At 43.4% G+C, this 15,572-nt stretch overlaps 1 protein-coding gene across 1 annotated transcript in view; it reads right to left on the reverse strand.

The window, feature by feature from the left end:
• Positions 1-1,413: 1,413 nt before the first annotated feature.
• The window catches only part of LOC118395224 (voltage-dependent R-type calcium channel subunit alpha-1E-like), a 103,776-nt gene continuing 89,617 nt past the window's right edge, over positions 1,414-15,572 (reverse strand). The window contains exons 37-50 of the mRNA XM_052464262.1: positions 12,012-12,077; positions 11,316-11,407; positions 10,967-11,141; positions 10,476-10,603; positions 10,158-10,254; positions 9,963-10,068; positions 9,582-9,689; positions 9,388-9,488; positions 9,137-9,246; positions 8,812-8,911; positions 4,213-4,323; positions 3,595-3,730; positions 3,092-3,261; positions 1,414-2,791 (exon numbers count right to left, since the gene is read on the reverse strand). Of these exons, the coding sequence (XP_052320222.1) occupies positions 2,243-2,791; positions 3,092-3,261; positions 3,595-3,730; positions 4,213-4,323; positions 8,812-8,911; positions 9,137-9,246; positions 9,388-9,488; positions 9,582-9,689; positions 9,963-10,068; positions 10,158-10,254; positions 10,476-10,603; positions 10,967-11,141; positions 11,316-11,407; positions 12,012-12,077 (2,049 nt within the window). The 3' untranslated portion in view covers positions 1,414-2,242. The remainder of the gene's footprint in view (positions 2,792-3,091; positions 3,262-3,594; positions 3,731-4,212; positions 4,324-8,811; positions 8,912-9,136; positions 9,247-9,387; positions 9,489-9,581; positions 9,690-9,962; positions 10,069-10,157; positions 10,255-10,475; positions 10,604-10,966; positions 11,142-11,315; positions 11,408-12,011; positions 12,078-15,572) is intronic.

A 15,572-nucleotide genomic window follows, 5' to 3' on the forward strand; every position in this document is an offset into this window, starting at 1 on the left:
CCACATTATTCATTACAAGATTTAGATGAGGTTCAGGGTTTAGCGAGTGATTTGTCCAAATTACAATGCTTTTAGTTTTTTATATATTATGGACCAGCTTATTATTAGCCACATATTCTAAAACTGACTGCAGCTCTTTTTTTAAGGGTTGCAATGGTATCACTTGCTGTGGTAGCTGACATGTATAATGTTGAGTCATCAGCGTACATAGACACACAGGCTTTACTCAAGGCTAAAGGTAGGTCATTAGTAAAAATAGAAAACAATAAAGGACCAAGAAAGCTGCCTTGATGTATACCACACTGGTTTACATTAGAGAGGCTCCCATTAAAGAAAAACCATATGTGTTATGTTAGATATGTATCTCTGAATCCACAATATGGCAGATGATGTCAAGCCTCTGACCATTGGTCTAGTCTACCTCAGATATGGAGACAAGCAGCCACATATTGTATGTGCAATTGAGGACACTTCTATTGCAATTGAGGACACTTTTATTAATATATACAGCTATTATACACACATAAACCAAACAACTATTTTGCATTCCAGGACAATTCTCCATGTTTTTTGGTTAACTGAGTTTCACAGAATCATTACCCTTTTTCAGGCAAATAAAACAAATACAAATACCTTAAATTAACATTCCAGAGATACCCTATTCCATCCTTCAAGCGTGTTGTGAGCAGAAAGGGATATTGTCTCTTACAATCCTACAGAAAATATGATAGAAATGTACTGTACATTATTAGTAAACCATTCTAAATAACGGGTGAAAACAGGTGTGGAAAACATCCTTCTACATCTGTCGTCTGTAATGGTTCATACGGTATAGACATAAAGAATGAAGAAGATATACAGTTGCAGTGAGTTCTTTGACACATACCGATGATGTTGTGAGCTAATGTAGAAAGAGGAGAATGTGGACGGCTACATTGATGAACAACAGAACACTCCAAGTTCATGATTGCTTCTGTGCCAGTTATTGATTCTGGAAGATGACAAGGAATGAATCCGTCAAATGGTAGAATATTGTAACAACTGAAGAGAAACAGGTACAGTACGTTGACAAGACGAAAGTTGGTCCAAGACAGGCAAATGGTCTGCTGGTTTTCCTAGTGACTTAATAAAGGTTCATTGATGAATTGAAGCCTTGTTCTGGGTGTAATTCGAGTCATTTGGTTCTCTAGAGTCCAGTTCATAGCAAAGCACTGTCTTTTTAAATCACACTGGATATTTAGGCATTCCTTTCTGAAAAACAGTTGATCACATTTCATAACACTGTTGGCTGCTTTCAATTGTCCTGCAAGTCGGTAAAAAAATGTAAATAAATCATACAGATTCCCAACAGAAGAGTGTGCCATTCACTTTCTGTTTGTATACAGTGGATAACTGTCCTATTGATCATTGTTTTTTTCCTTTGACATTTTACAACAGGAATTACATAGTTTACGTATGAATAGATAATTACTAAAGAGGTGTGTTCCCTTTGTAGACAGTAAATGGACAAGAAATCTAATGGTGGAGGGCGCAGAAGGTAAAAACCTCTCTACTACATTTCAAAACACATTGCTTTGATCAGTTATCGTTTGTGTGTATTTTTTGTTAACAGACATGACATTTTATTAACTTAATGATAAGTCAACAGTTAACCTTCTCTATGGCCATGTAACCTACTCAGACAATCAAGTGGTATTGGTGGCAATACAATTTTATGACAAAAATCACAGGTATTTACAAAAACCATGGTTTTCAAAGATATTGTTTCTCCTTATATATTTGCACATATTCACACACCCCACATACACTGTTAAGAGAAACACAAAATCAATGTCAGAGAAACACCTTCAGAAATGACAATACCTATTGACAGACAACGTAATTCTATCCTTTCAATTTATTTAATCTCTTTTCTGTACATCCAAGGCTAATTGAGGTTTATTATTAGTCACTTTCTTTTGTTAAGTCAGAATATAAATAAACCACAGTCAAATATTTGCGGGTAGATATTTATTGTACATTTTCTGTGTGACTTTAAAAGGGATTCTACTTGCAGGAAGTGAAAAAATGGATGTTCTTAATTTTTTTCCTCCCCTCACATTTGATCAAACATACTGCAATCACACAGGTATGCAGTATTAATGCAAAAGAGCGACAAATGTCCCTCTTTCTTTTATATTGTAGTACATCTTATACACTAGCACCTTCCTCACCTCTCATCCACCACCACTTCCTCCTCCTCCTAGCAGCGGCCGTCCTCCTCTGTGTCGCTGAGTGGCTCACAGCCTGCAACAGAGACGGTCTGAGCCAGGCGCTTCCGGAAGTGTCCATTGGGGATCTGCCAGCCGCTCCTGGAGCCCCGTCGGGCCGAGCTGAAGCTAGAGCTGGAGCTGGAGCTGACCGTGTTAGCGCGTCCCAGGCTAGTGGCCACCGCCGCCTCGAAGGTCAGTGTCTCCATGAACCTGGAGGGGTCCGGACTGTGCTCGTCCTCCTGCAGGGTGAGATAGGGCTCCGACGGGTAGCGACGCAGAGGGGAGCCCTGCTGGTGGTGGTGGCGACGACCCCTTGGCCCGGTCTGTCCCTCTCCACCTGCCTTTCTGGAGGCCTCCCCCCACCTCTGGGTCTCTGGGCTGCCCCTGTCGTCATCATCGTCCCCGGAGGGAGGGTGCGTGCGACACACCAGAGGGGAGTAGGAGATGTGGGGATGGGAGCGAGTTGGGGTCTGGGACAGGGGGCGGCGACTAGGGGTACTAGATTCAGAGGTGGGGATGGGGCTGTCGGAGCTGTTACCCTGGACACAGGAGTCAAAACACATTTAATACAGACATCTGATTGCCTTTTTTAAAAGTGTCTATTGTGTATCCAATGTGGGTATGTGTTTGGGGTCTACTTCGTGTCAACCAGAGTTTACACCAGTGGTGTATGGCCCTTTAATGTTTGCCCTTGGTAAGGCATCCAGTGTGTGTGTGTGTGTGTGTGTGTGTGTGTGTGTGTGTGTGTGTGTGTGTGTGTGTGTGTGTGTGTGTGTGTGTGTGTGTGTGTGTGTGTGTGTGTGTGTGTGTGTGTGTGTGTGTGTGTGTGTGTGTCCTACCTGTTTGTCCAGGGGGTGTGTGTGCTCTCGGCTAGGGGAGCATGAGGGCTGTAGACTCCTCTCCTCGGAGTTACAGCGGGATGTGTCTGGGGAGAGGAGGTGGCGGCGCTCTTTAGACCTCCCGCGCTCCTTCTCTGTGTCCAACTGCCTCTTTCTTTCTGACCGGGAGACTGGAGGAGGAAGACCATGGAAAGGAGCACAGAGAGGTAAAAGCAAGATAAGAATATATATATATATATATTTTTTGTAACACTGTAGATCATTAAAAAGCATGTTGACAGGTAGATCATTGACGCACTTAGGATAAAAGAAAAGGAAAAGCGGCACTTGAAAATAGGATAAAGACATAAGAAAAGAAAGGGAAAATACAGGGAAGAGAACTTGACATGTAAACACATATAAACACATGTAAACAATAACCACACAGTAACATCCCTCATCATGCCAGTGGGAGAGATAACAGGAGAGGTCACACGAGTGGACATTGGAGAGCGGAGACTGACCGGCAGCCTTGTAGCTCTTGTGGCGTGGTCTGTACAGTCTATCAGGACTCTTCTTCTCCTCCTGCCACAGGCCATTCACCCTCTGGTCAGCCACAGTGGACGAGGACCGCTTAATGGAGCCACTGGCCATCTCCGTCTGCACGCACACAGAGGGAGACACAACTAAATACCTGCATGTACCATAAAATAGTTTTTTGTTCTTTTCAAAGAAATCCATCCATCTGTCAATCCATGCAGCATTCTCTGTTTTCATCCACCTCCATGCTCAATATTCCAGGAAATGAACAGGTCAACTCGGATGCTTGAACCTCTTCATTTTACTCTTCAGCTCATTGTTTAGCGGAAGACAGAGACAAAACATACCAGTAACCCAGGATCAATCAAACACCATTCTGAAATGCTAGCATTCCTTTGAAACATCCATGTTGATTATCCCTCTCCAGAAACCCAGCAGCAAACAGAAGATACATAAACCCATTTTTCTCTCCAAACGGAACAACCAGTGTAGTCTGGTCCTCGTCCTCTGTCAAACAAACATGCATGTCACACTCTGGGGCCCCCTTGCTGCCCGGGGCCCTTCTGGCCCCTGGAGGAGTCAGTGTGGTCAGAGGGCTGTACCTGTGGCTCTACAGCCAGACGGGGCATAGAGGAGGCCCGTACACACAGCCCCTTGCCAAACGGGAGCTGCAGTGAGTCAGGAATCAACCCACTGAACTCCCCAAGACTCACCTATATGAGACCAGAGACAGAGAGAGGGGCGAGGGGAGAGATAGAGTACAGTACAGATCAGGCTGGTCAATTTAATACCGGTACTAACTGCCTTTTGGGGTTCCAGCCAAGGAGGGTTTCGGCCAATGTTACATCGTAATAATTTGCGAGTGCCTTTCTGCAATTGGGAGAGAACTTAAGCCATTCCATCATCACCAACCAATCAGAAGCCATTCCAGCCAAAGAGCCACAGATTAACAACCAATGACAACAAGGAGACTGACCCCAGAAGGATTGGGCAAAACATGAGTAGGAGAAAGAGTAAGAGGGCGTAAGTAGACGGCGACATAAGCACATCGCTACGACAATAAATGAGAAGAGAGAGGACAGAACAAGTATCGGGCTGTTGTTACACATACACTCATGCAAGTTCAGATCTGGATGCACCAAACATACTGAGCCAGACAAGTTCACCTGCTTTAAAGCCAGTCATGTTACTCCCCAGTGAAAATATACATAGAAGAAGGCAAACACTAATAGATTCCTATAGGGCAAAAAGTACACTGCAGACCAGTTCAACCAAACAGCATAGAAACAGTACAGTGAGCACTGAGAATGACAATGTCTCTTTTCAAACCTCCACTAACCGGATATACAACTTGGCAAGGACAGAAACACCTTGAAACATCAATGCCGTGCTCTGCAATGCACTACTAGTATCTTCATTCAACCATTACTAGGGATAGTTGTTTTTTTCTAAATGTTTTTCTTTGACCGGTATTTCCAGCATTATCCACTAGGTTTGCTGCAGGTAGAAAATCCTAGGAAATCTTTTTAATTGACACAAGTTGTCTCCAATCAATCAATCAATATCTGGTTGCGTGTGAGTGTTTGGTGTGGGGGATCGCCTAAGCCAGGGGAGGCGTAGCTCTTCAAATCTTAATTAACAGCATGTTATTTGGCAGGAAATACTATTTGAAGATCAGATATTCTACACCTCAATTTGCTCAAGCTGATCCTCTCCAACAGACTCAGAAGTGTAGCTAAAAATTGGTAAATTAGGTGCTGTTTAAGGGGCGAGTCAATTAAACCAACCATGGAAGTGTGTTGTAGCAAATTCGTGGGGTAGCCCCGACTAGGACTCGAACCCAGGTCCAGCAACTGTCAAGCCAACACCTTACCCAGAATTATGAATTTCTTGACGTTTTTACAAGGAAAAGTACTTTTATTCATGGTTATTTCTATTGTTTTTAACATGTACTTTTGAACAAATTTAAATTTAAATTTAATATGGCCAGTGTCGGAAATTACATTTGAAGTCGAAAGTTTATATACACTTAGATTGGAGTCATTAAAACTCGTTTTTCAACCACTCCACAAATTTCTTGTGAACAAATTATAGTTTTAGCAATTCGGTTAGGACATCTACTTTGTGCATGCCACAAGTAATTTTTACAACAATTGTTTACAGACAGATTATTTCACTTATAATTGTAACTGTATCACAATTCCAGTGGGTCAGAAGTTTACATATATTAAGTTGGCTGTGCCTTTAAACAGCTCGGAAAATTCCAGAAAATTCTGGCATGGCTTTAGAAGCCTCTGATAGGCTAATTGACATCATTTGAGTCAATCGGAGGTGTACCTGTGGATGTATTTCAAGGCCTACCTTCAAACTCAGTGCCTCTTTGCTTGACATCATGAAAAAATCAAAAGAAATCAGCCAAGACCGCAGAAAAAAATTGTAGACCTCCGCAAGTCTGGTTCATCCTTCAGAGACATTTCCAAATGCCTGAAGGTACCACACCATGGGACCATGCAGCCGTCATACCACTCAGGAAGGAGATGCGTTCTGTCTCCTAGAGATTAACGCACTTTGGTGCGAAAAGTGCAAATCAATCCCAGAACAACAGCAAAGGACCTTGTGAAGATGCTGGAGGAAACAGGTACAAAAGTATCTATATCCACAGTAAAAACGAGTCCTATATCGACAAAAAGGGGAAGGCTTGCAAACCGAAGAACACCATCCCAATCATGAAGCACGGGGGCTGGCACCATCATGTTGTGGGGGAGCTTTGCTGCAGGAGGGCCTGGTGCACGTCACAAAATAGATGGCATCACGAGGTAGGAAAATTATGTGGATATATTGAAGCAACATCTCAAGACATCAGGAAGTTAAAGCTTGGTCGCAAATGAGTCTTCCAAATGGGCAATGTGTAACGCCGGGAGAGTGATGGTGTGGAGTCAGATGCAGAGAGCAGAAGGTAGACGGGAGAGTGATGGGTGTGGAGTCAGACGCAGAGAGCAGAAGGTAGACGGGAGAGTGATGGGTGTGGAGTCAGACGCAGAGAGCAGAAGGTAGACGGGAGAGTGATGGGTGTGGAGTCAGACGCAGAGAGCAGAAGGTAGACGGGAGAGTGATGGGTGTGGAGTCAGACGCAGAGAGCAGAAGGTAGACGGGAGAGTGATGGGTGTGGAGTCAGACGCAGAGAGCAGAAGGTAGACGGGAAAAAACGCTTCAATGTCCTCAAGCACAGTAACAGGTACAAACATGGGTGAAGCCCAAAACACAGGCGCAACAAACCCAAAACCACTGTTACCAAAATACCGGACAGCGAAAACCCAAAAGTACACAAACACCACTCACGTAAAATAACCACAAGCCCGCACAAACACCAGCGGGCTAAACTAACTTAAATAACACCCATCCCAAAACCCCAACAAGGAACAGGTGAAAACAATTAGACAAAAACAAACGAAAAGGAAAAAGGGATTGGTGGCAGCTAGTAGACCGGCGACGATGACCTCCAAGCGCCACCCGGGCAGGAAGGGCAGCCACCTTCGGTGGTATTCGTGACACAATGACCACAAGCATACTTCCAAAGTTGTGGCAAAATGGCTAAAGGACAACAAAGTCAAGGTATTGGAGTGACCATCACAAAGCCCTGACTTCAATCCAATAGAAAATTAGTGGGCAGAACTGAAAAAGCGTGTGCGAGCAAGGAGGCCTACAAACCTGACTCAGTTACAACAGCTCTGTCAGGAGGAATGGGCCAAAATTCACCCAACTTATTGTGGGAAGCATGTGGAAGGCTACCTGAAACGTTTCACCCAAGTAAACCAAATTAAAGGCAATGCTGCCAAATATGAATTGAGTGTATGTAAACTTCTGACCCACTGGGAATGTGATGAAAGAAATAAAAGCTGAAATAAATAATTCTCTCTCCTATTATTCTGACATTTCACATTCTTCAAATAAAGTGGTGATCCTAACTGACCTAAGACAGGGAATTTTTACTAGGATTCAATGTCAGGAATTGTGAAAAACTGAGTTTAAATGTTTTTGGCTAAGATGTATGTAAACTTTTGACTTCAACTGTATAGCAGAAACTTGTCTAAATTACAGGTGAACATAGCAGTGAAAGTAGCAAGTAGTAAATTAATTATAAACTAAATTATTATTGAATTATTATGGTGGCTCGAACTGCACAGGTTGACTAATTTTTGAAGTGATGTGTTTGTTTGACAATCAGATGAAAACATCTTCACACAATACGCGTGATATGCGAAACTGAGCCTGCACAGTAAACAGGATAAGATGTTTACACAGTATCCCGTTTTAGATCAGAATATCCCAGGCATCTTCTCCGGGTTTCTCATAACCAGGATATAGGCTTTTTCCAGTTATTGGATAGGATGTTTATATGAGTCAACTCAAAAACAGAATGCTTGAGTATCCCGAATAATAATGGGGTATTGGTGTGCGTGTAAATGTGGTCATTGACTCTCCCCTTAAATTGCCTCTGGGGCTGCGTTTAAGCAGCCCACTATTTTTAGAGCAGTGACTCTATACCTCACTCAAGTCGGTCCTCTCCAATGGACTCGGAAGTTGTAGCTAAAGATGGCTCAATTAGGCTGCATTTACACAGGCAGCCCAATTATGATCTTTTTTCACTAATTGGTCTTTGGACCAATCAGATCAGCTCTGAAAAAGATCTGATGTTGTTGGTAAAAAAAAGATCAGAATTGTGCTGCCTGTATAAACATAGCCTAATTGACCAACGTTTTGTTACAACTGCCAAGTCCATTGAGGAGGATCGGCTTGAGCAAAGTGAGGTGTAAAATCACTGATCAACAAATAGCATTTTCTGCAAGATAATAGGGGGAAAAACACAGAAACCAACTAAAACAACTGGCCCTAAACCCTTTCTACTAGATGTGTCATTGATTCATTGTTGTATATGTTTGGGTTGATAATGAGCTTTACCACAGGAGGTTAGGTTTTCATTGTGCAGTATTTCATATTCTGACCATAGCTACTATATCATTGTGATTTTCCTTTTGGCTCCTAGCAAAGGGCCTTATAGAGCTATCATTGTACGCTTACTAAATTATATAAAGGCTTCTTTGTTGGTGTACTATGTGTTGGTGTCTGTGCTAGTTTAGTGTGATATACAGTACTCCTGTGATAAGTTTCTACAGTACGTAGTCCTTGGTACTTCTCCTTACCCTGGAGTGTTGACTGCTGGTGTCCTGGTCAGAGGTCATGGGCTGCATGGCGAACAGGTCCTGGGAGAGAGGACTCAACGCCACCAGGCCTCCTCTGGTCCTACAGATGGAGGCAAGCCCCACAGGAAATACTGTCAAATACTTACTAAAGGCACAACGCACGCACGCACGCACACACACACACACACACACACACACACACACACACACACACACACACACACACACACACACACACACACACACACACACACACACACACACACACACACACACACACACACACACACACACACACACAAACACACAGCGTGGATTGACTCACAGGGCAGAGCCGGCACTGAGGGACATGCAGGGCAGGGGATGGGCATTGTACAGAATGTCTTCAGAGAGAGTCGAGGCATCCAGCCTCTTGAACGGCATCAGGCTGGCCTTCTGTAGAGGAGACCACACCAAGCAATGTATCACTGCAAGCACTGGGTTGTGTCAACAGATCAGATGTCATGATAATCTTATACAAAACAGAAGTGAGTTTTATACAGTGTATAGGATGTTAATATAGTGTGTACATCTGACCTGTGCTTCCAGCTGTGCTCTCAGCTTCTTGGCTTTGTTCTGTTTGAAGTAGTCCATGATCATCATGGAGGCATATATCTTACCTACTGTCATGTCGGAATCTGTAAGACACAATCATAGTTAGATTGCTAGTCATTGAGTGACTGACTGCCTCCCAGCTCTACCTCTCCAAATCTCTCTAACGTGGGTCTGACCTTTGTTGATGGGCACCAGTACATCCAGGGTCTTCTGGGGAAGGTACGGCCATATCACACTGATCTCCTTCTGTAGCTCAGTGTCCAGAGCTACTCGGTCCTCCCCACCTGGAGTACAATAAAATAGATATTTATTCATCCATTATACACAGGCAGTGGAAATGGTTGATTTTGCTAAATTTCCTGATTCAACTACTCAACCAATCATCAAGCCATTTCTAAGTTGAATCAGGTGTGTTACCAGTAATGGGCTGGACCAAAAGCCTGCATCCCTAGGATGTGTGGATCTCCAGGCTTAAGATGGAAGACCACGTCTAAACTGGATAAATGCATGCAGATGCAGTGATGCATGGTGGTTTCAAACTCAACTCATTCCCTGACCTCGTGCGATCTTGATCTCCAGAGCGGTGCGGATGAGAGACATCAAGGTGGACGTGAAGTGGACTGACATGTCCTCATCCACTGGCATGTTCATCAACACCAGCCTCTGTGGAGAGAGAGAGAGGGAGGGAGAGGGAGAGTAAACAACAGTAAAACAACAAATTAAAAAGAAGAAAATAAGTGTTTCTCCCATACCTTGTAGGCCATACCTCTGGGGCATTTCTTCCCCAGACCAAGGGGTGGAGACATATGGGTCAACATCTCATACATGGCAGTGTAGTGTATACGCCCACTACGGAAGAAACAGAGAAGATGAGGAAGGAGAGAGAGTGAGTTGAGGAAAAAAGGAATTGGTAGAGTCATTCATTACGAGTTTCTGTAAATTTGAAACAGAACAAGTTGGCAAATCTTGCACAGGAATAAATGCAGTTTAGGCCTATTTAGTCTGTAGTGAATCAATACACTGCCCTCTGCTGGGAAAAGTTGAGACATGGTGGGTTTCTTATCTCTCACCATGCTGCGCGGTCGTACTCTCCCCAGACACGGACAAACTCATCAAGGTGATGAGGCCCCAGGATGGAAGAGTCTCTGGTCAGGTACTCAAAGTTATCCATGATCACAGCCACAAACAGATTCAGCATCTACACAGTCATACAAGAGGAGAGGACGTGTGAAGGGCGGCATGTGTGTATGTACAAATACATCAGTATGTGCTATACTGATGTGCACATGTGCATGCATACATACAATAAAAATAACTGCTTTTAAGTATGAGAATGAAAAAGATGGACAGAGAGTGGTGACAGAGTGGAGAGAAAGTGTATTTGTGTATCACAATCAAAATGTACTTTGTGTATCAGTAAGATGGACAGAAAGAGAGAGAGAGAGAGAGAGAGAGAGAGAGAGAGAGAGAGAGAGAGAGAGAGAGAGAGAGAGAGAGAGAGAGAGAGAACTGACAAATAGTGGAGGTAAGGAGAAAAAGTGTATTTCTGGAGCGTCCTCACCAGGAAGGAGCTGAAGAAGATGAAGGAAACAAAGTAGCAGTAGGCGAAGTCAGTACCACAGCCTCCCTCGTGGTCAGGGGACATGGTCATGGGTGCCATGGAGGAGTCTGGCTCACACTCCTGCCCACCCAGACACGATAGCATGATCTCCTGCCATGACTCCCCGGTCGCACTCCTGTCAATCAATGAGTTAATCAATGAGTCAATGAATTAAGCAAGCAAGCAAGCAATTATTTGATTAACCAGTTAGTCTATTAATATATATTAATTCGTCATCAGTCAGCATAATCATCTACTTATAGTTTAGAATATCTCAGTTCAGCTTCCGAGTCCTTGTCAATGCGCCCACCTGAAGAGAAGCATCAGCGCACCGGAGAAGGTCTTGAAGTTATTGTGCTGGTTTATGTGGTTTTCGTCGTTCAGTTTGATGTTTCCAAACACCTTGTGTGAATCAGGTGAGAAAAAAACATGATACTACTTCCCTTTGAGCATGGTTCCCCAACTGGCGGCCCCCCATGTTTTCTGAGCAAGAAATACATACATGCATTTTTTGGGGGGGTGGGGGGGGGGACATAAAAGACTGTAAAAACACTAAAAAATCAGCTCCAAATGATTTTAATTTTGTAAATCTGTTCCAAAGTATTCCCACGTATAATAGAGAGATATAAGGGATGGTATACAAATGTAAACATGGTTTGAAACGATCAGGGGCGCAACTTTGATTTTAGAAGTGAGGGGTACTGCTCAGAGGCGTCTGTATTGTCCTAAAGCACACCGTTGCCTCGTTTTGAATCACATTCCAATGATAAAACTTGGGGGGGACAAAAATGCCATTTCAGAACGTGTGGGTGGATATGTCACCAGTGAAAGTTGCGCCCCTGGAAGCAATTATGTTTTAGTCAAATATTATATCTGTTTTGGCTTCTTGGTAACTATTGGTGTATGTTCCAGCTCGCTGATCATCCACTGCTGAATCTAGTTGATGATCCATGCCTTTGAGGCTGAAGTTACCATTGTAAAGCATATAAGCGTTTGGGTGCTTTACCTGCATCCCAATGATGGCATAGATGAAGAACAGCATTGCGATGAGCAGACACACATAAGGAAGGGCCTAGAGAGAAGAAGAGATACAAAGAGATAAATTATTATTTCCCAATAGCATACACTCTGGCAGCCTACTGCAGGTCAGTGGTCACCAACCAGACTGGTCGATCTTCAAGGCATTCCTAGTCGATCAACAAACACTTCTGTACAAAAGCCAATGATTAAGGCTTAGCGCTCCCTTTTTTTGTGTTGCGCTGTTGACGGCAGATGCACTTGATTTAGAAGCCCTGTGCATTGGGTAGGCAAAGTATTCCCTTTTTAACCATTCCATTTGTCTGAAAATACAAACTGCGGGAGATCTGTGGCTAAATCAAGTGCACCTACTGTGCTGGCCAATCGGATAGCTCAAATCACCATGCCTACCTACAGCTTCCACGACCCTGCACACAGCAAAGTTTGATACTAGCCTATGTGAGGTTTCATAACTTTTAAAACCATGACCGGAGAGAGACTGTCAAATACAGCAAAGAGCTGCTGTTTTTATGAGTGAGTTCATGTATACGTTTTATCCAGCACTGTCAACACTTTTTTATTCAACACTATTACAAAACATAAAACCGGCTTCTCTCTACTTCCACTCGGGCTGCAGCTGCAATGGATGAGTAGCCAAGTGTATCGCTAACGTTGCACTTTTATTATTAGCAGCAGCTCATCGTGTCTATTTTAAAATCGAGGAGTATTTCACTTTCTCTGGTCATAGGAACAACATCTGTCATAGGAACTCACTTCTGTCGTCATGAAATGCTTTAAGAGACTAGCCAAGGATCATATCACCTCTAGCTAACCTGTCGCCCTAGACTCAGTTCAATTTGCTTACCGCCCTAATAGATCCACAGACGATGAAATCGCCACCACTGCACACTTGCGTATCCCATCTTGACAAGAATGCTGTTTATTGACTATAGCTCAGCATTCAAAGCCATAGTACCTTCCAAGCTCATCATTAAGCTCGAGTCCCTGGGTCTGAACCCCGCCCTGTGCAACTGGGTCCTAGACTCCCTGACGTCCTAGACGCCCCCAGGTGGTGAAGGTAGGAAACAACACCTCCACTTCTCTGATCGTCAACACAGGGGCCCCACAAGGGTGCCTGCTCAGCCCCCTCCTGTACTCCATGTTCACCCATGACTGCATGGTCAAGCACGCCTCCAACTCAATCATCAAGTTTGCAAACGACACAACAGTAGTAGTCTTAATTACCAACAACGACGAGACAGCCTACAGGGAGGAGGTGAGGGCTCTGGGAGTGTGGTGCCAGGAAAATAACATCTCACTCAATGTCAACAAAACAAAAGAGATGATTGTGGACTTCTGGAAACAGCAGAGGGAGCACCCCCATATCCACATTGAAGGGACCGCAAAAGAGAAGATGCAAAGCTTCCAGTTCCTCTGCATACAGATTACTAACAAACTGAAATGGTCCACCCGCACAGACAGTGTGGTGAAGAAGGTGCAACAGCGCCTCTTCAACCTCAGGAGGCTGAAGAAATGTGGCAACTAAAACCCCCACAAACTTTTACAGATGCACAATTGAGAGCATCCTGTCGGGCTGTATCACCGCCTGGTACGGCAACTGCACCACCCACAACCGCAGGGTTCTCCAGAGGGTGGTGCGGGCTGCCCAACACATCACCGGGGGCAAACTACCTTCCCTCCAGTACACCTAAGGCACCCAATGTCACAGGAAGGCCAAAAAGTTAATCAAGGACAACAACCAACCGAGCCAATACCTGTTCACCCTGCTATCATCCAGAAGGTAGGGTCAGTACAGGTGCATCAAAGCTAGGACCGAGAGACTGAAATACAATTCTACCTCAAGGCCATCAAACTATTAAATAGCCATCACTAGCACATTAGAGGCTGCTACCTATATAAATAAACTTTAAATAAATCACTGGCCACTTTAATAAATGGAACACTTGTTGTAGAAAAGGCCCATGGAGTTGGTGGAATAATCCTTTAATTCATGGCCACTTGCTCAGCTGGGCCAGGGGACTTTAATTAGGTCAGGTGGAATGTACGACAGATCTCAACTCATTAATATAATAATAATAATAATAATATATGCCATTTAGCTGACGCTTTTATCCAAAGCGACTTACAGTCATGTGTGCATACATTCTACTTATGGGTGGTCCCCGGAATCGAACCCACAACCCTGGCGTTACAAGCGCCATGCTCTACCAACTGAGCCACAGAAGGACCATTAAAAGGAGGAAATCGCCATTGCCCGACCTCGCTGCTTTCTCTTCCTTAACTCTGTCTAATTCAGACATTCTGTGCGTCCGTGAATCCACGTAAGTCCACCGACTCTCGACCTTTCATCTGAACTATCTGTTGCGATCGGGAGAGCGGGCCATCAGTTATTATTTATAGTTATTACCGCGGAACGCGGCTTGGAGCGCACGCTTCAAACCAATTGCGTAATGTAAATAGACAATAATCACAGCCCTACAGATCATCACAGGCCAATTATGCCATCGATATCTGGTTAATATGTAATGAAATTACATGTACATATAAAATGTCATGGAAATTCAGTACTGAGAGAGACTTGGTCTTGGTAATTTCTTCAAACAATCATCTTTATTTAATATCGATTAATTATTATTATTATCAGACCGTCAGCCCACCAGTCTTGACTGACTGTTAGGCTGAGAGTCTAGCCTTTACAGACGATGCACAGTTTTTATATAGCTGATACCAAGATTGCTTAGTCAGTCACTTCTAACCTTCCCATAAGACACCTTGGTTATCTACACAGGATGGTCTTTTACTTAGTTTCCCAGATGCATGAAGATGAGACTGAGGCATTGTGCTTAACTCTTCCAGGCTCTATCCATCTCGAGTCACACACACCACATCTTGTCTATAGAATGCTATCTTTTAGGTTTTTATCACCAACACAAATCAATTGTCAGCTTTAAGCTATCTCTAGTAGAACCCCATGTCCTCACCACCCAGACTGGCTGCAGGGTGCTAGAGTGGAGACCATAAAACACAGCATTAGCAGGACAGAAATACCTCACTGTTCGTTAAGTAAGTAATTGTTACATAGCCAACAAATAAGGTGAATACATCATTTTTCCCTCACAGAAGTCAAACTTGAAATGTGAAATATGAAACGTCATTATTGTTTGCTGAACTGATCAATTCTGATATCAAATTTATGGAGATTATAGATTGAATAACCAATTTAATTATTTGTATTATTATTCTCCTGATTATGATGAATAGTTATGAGCCTAAATGACTCAATGATGATTCCTATTGACTTCTTATTGAACTGAATTGCTGAATTACATAAATACGTTAATAATGAGAAGGATTGTTAGGATTTGACCTTTGTGATTATGAATTTCATACATGTTATTCTGTTTCCTTTGTTATGCAGCACAGACAGACTACCCAGTAAATATAACACTTTATGGTTAAAGGAATTCTTGCCTCAGTCTCATCCATTCCGTGACCACCTGTTCACCTTCACTGTCAGTCATCCTACGTG

This window comes from Oncorhynchus keta, chromosome 15, assembly GCF_023373465.1.
Source record: "Oncorhynchus keta strain PuntledgeMale-10-30-2019 chromosome 15, Oket_V2, whole genome shotgun sequence".
In the NCBI taxonomy this organism is placed as follows: domain Eukaryota; kingdom Metazoa; phylum Chordata; class Actinopteri; order Salmoniformes; family Salmonidae; genus Oncorhynchus; species Oncorhynchus keta.